This window comes from Sceloporus undulatus, unplaced genomic scaffold (genome assembly GCF_019175285.1).
Source record: "Sceloporus undulatus isolate JIND9_A2432 ecotype Alabama unplaced genomic scaffold, SceUnd_v1.1 scaffold_26811, whole genome shotgun sequence".
In the NCBI taxonomy this organism is placed as follows: domain Eukaryota; kingdom Metazoa; phylum Chordata; class Lepidosauria; order Squamata; family Phrynosomatidae; genus Sceloporus; species Sceloporus undulatus.
The window spans coordinates 1-1,431 of NW_024829724.1; the positions used below are offsets into that span (position 1 = coordinate 1).

A 1,431-nucleotide genomic window follows, 5' to 3' on the forward strand; every position below is an offset into this window, starting at 1 on the left:
CATTCACCACCCGGCTGCTGGACTCTCTCGGACTGGTGATCAACAAAGAAAAGTCTCATTTCACCCCGTCCAGACAGGTCAAATTCATCAGAGCCATCCTCGATTCCGAAAGATGCTCCGCCTTCCTTCCTGCAGACCGCTTCCAAGCACTGGTTACATCGCTGAGACCCTGCATCTCCCACAGAAGAGTGAGGGCCAGGGACGTTCAGATCGCCCTGGGTCACATGGCATCAACGACCTTCGTGACGCCGTGGTCGAGACTTCGCCTACGCCCGCTCCAGGCTTGGTTTCTGTCGGTCTTCTCTCCGATGGAGGATTCCCCGTCCAAATGGTTGACGGTACCGAGGCCGGTAGCCGCCTCCCTGAACTGGTGGCTGGACGAGCACAACGTGCGCGCGGGGATGCCCTTTCATCAACCGCAACCGCAGGTGACGTTGACAACCGATGCTTCCCTAGAGGGCTGGGGCGCCCATCTCCTCGACCTAGTCGTCAAGGACAAATGGTCAGACTCGGACAGTCTCCTCCACATCAATGCCCTCGAGATGCTCGCGGTCGAGAAGGCTCTGAGAGCTTTCGAATCCGCCGTGACAGGCAGGGTGGTGCTCTTGAGGACGGACAACACCACCGTGATGTATTACATCAACAAACAGGGTGGCACCAAGTCAAGGACCCTCCTCGAGATTACCCTGCGCATCTGGGACTGGTGCATACAGAGACAGGTCCTCCTTCAAGCGATCCATCTGCCGGGAGAGGACAACGACTTGGCAGACCGCCTCAGCAGATCGCCCTCGGTATGCCACGAATGGAGGCTTCATCCGGAAGCGGTCAGCGTCTTGTTCGACAGGTGGGGAACCCCCCAGATCGACCTCTTCGCTACCGACTGGAACAGCCACTGTCCCCAGTTCTGCTCCAGGAGGCCAATGACCGGATCCCTCGGAGACGCATTCGCCTTCCTGTGGTCGGGGGAGCTCCTTTATGCCTTTCCCCCCTTCCCTCTCATCATCAGGGTGGTCTCCAAGATGATGCTAGACCATACGGACGCGATCCTGATCACGCCATGGTGGCCGAGACAGCCTTGGTTCGCATCCCTTCTGCATCTCTCCAGAAGGTGCTTCGTTCGCCTCGAGCCTCGCCCGGACCTGCTGTCGATCCAGGACGGACGAATTCTCCACCCCGACATCGAGAGCCTGCCGCTGGTAGCCTGGAGGATTCAGCCCTGACTGCCTTACCGGAGTCGGTGAGGACGGTGATCCTGGCTGCGAGGAAACCTTCCACCCAGCGGTCATACGCCCTGAAGTGGAGGAGATTTTGCCTCTTCCTTGACCAGAAGGGCTTGTCTCCTGCACAGGTGTCCACTCCAGTGGTGCTGGAGTTTTTGATGGCTCTTTTGGATGGAGGGCTCTCCCTCACGTCCATCAAATGCTACCTGTC

General features: G+C 58.6%; 1 protein-coding gene across 1 annotated transcript; it reads left to right on the top strand.

The window, feature by feature from the left end:
* The first annotated feature begins 101 nt into the window (after positions 1–101).
* On the top strand, positions 102–1,220 carry LOC121918713. Its single transcript, XM_042444723.1, has 2 exons — positions 102–844; positions 1,007–1,220. The coding sequence occupies exons 1-2, from the start codon at positions 225–227 to the stop codon at positions 1,218–1,220; spliced, it is 834 nt and encodes a 277-aa protein (XP_042300657.1). The 5' UTR covers positions 102–224.
* The last annotated feature ends 211 nt before the right edge of the window (positions 1,221–1,431 follow it).

Coding starts and splice junctions, on each gene's coding strand:
- LOC121918713 (XM_042444723.1), top strand. CDS start 225: ATGGCATCAACGACCTTCGTGACGCCGTGGTCGAGACTTCGCCTACGC. Junction 845..1,006: donor GTCAGCGTCTTGTTCGACAG/GTGGGGAACCCC, acceptor TCTCATCATCAG/GGTGGTCTCCAAGATGATGC.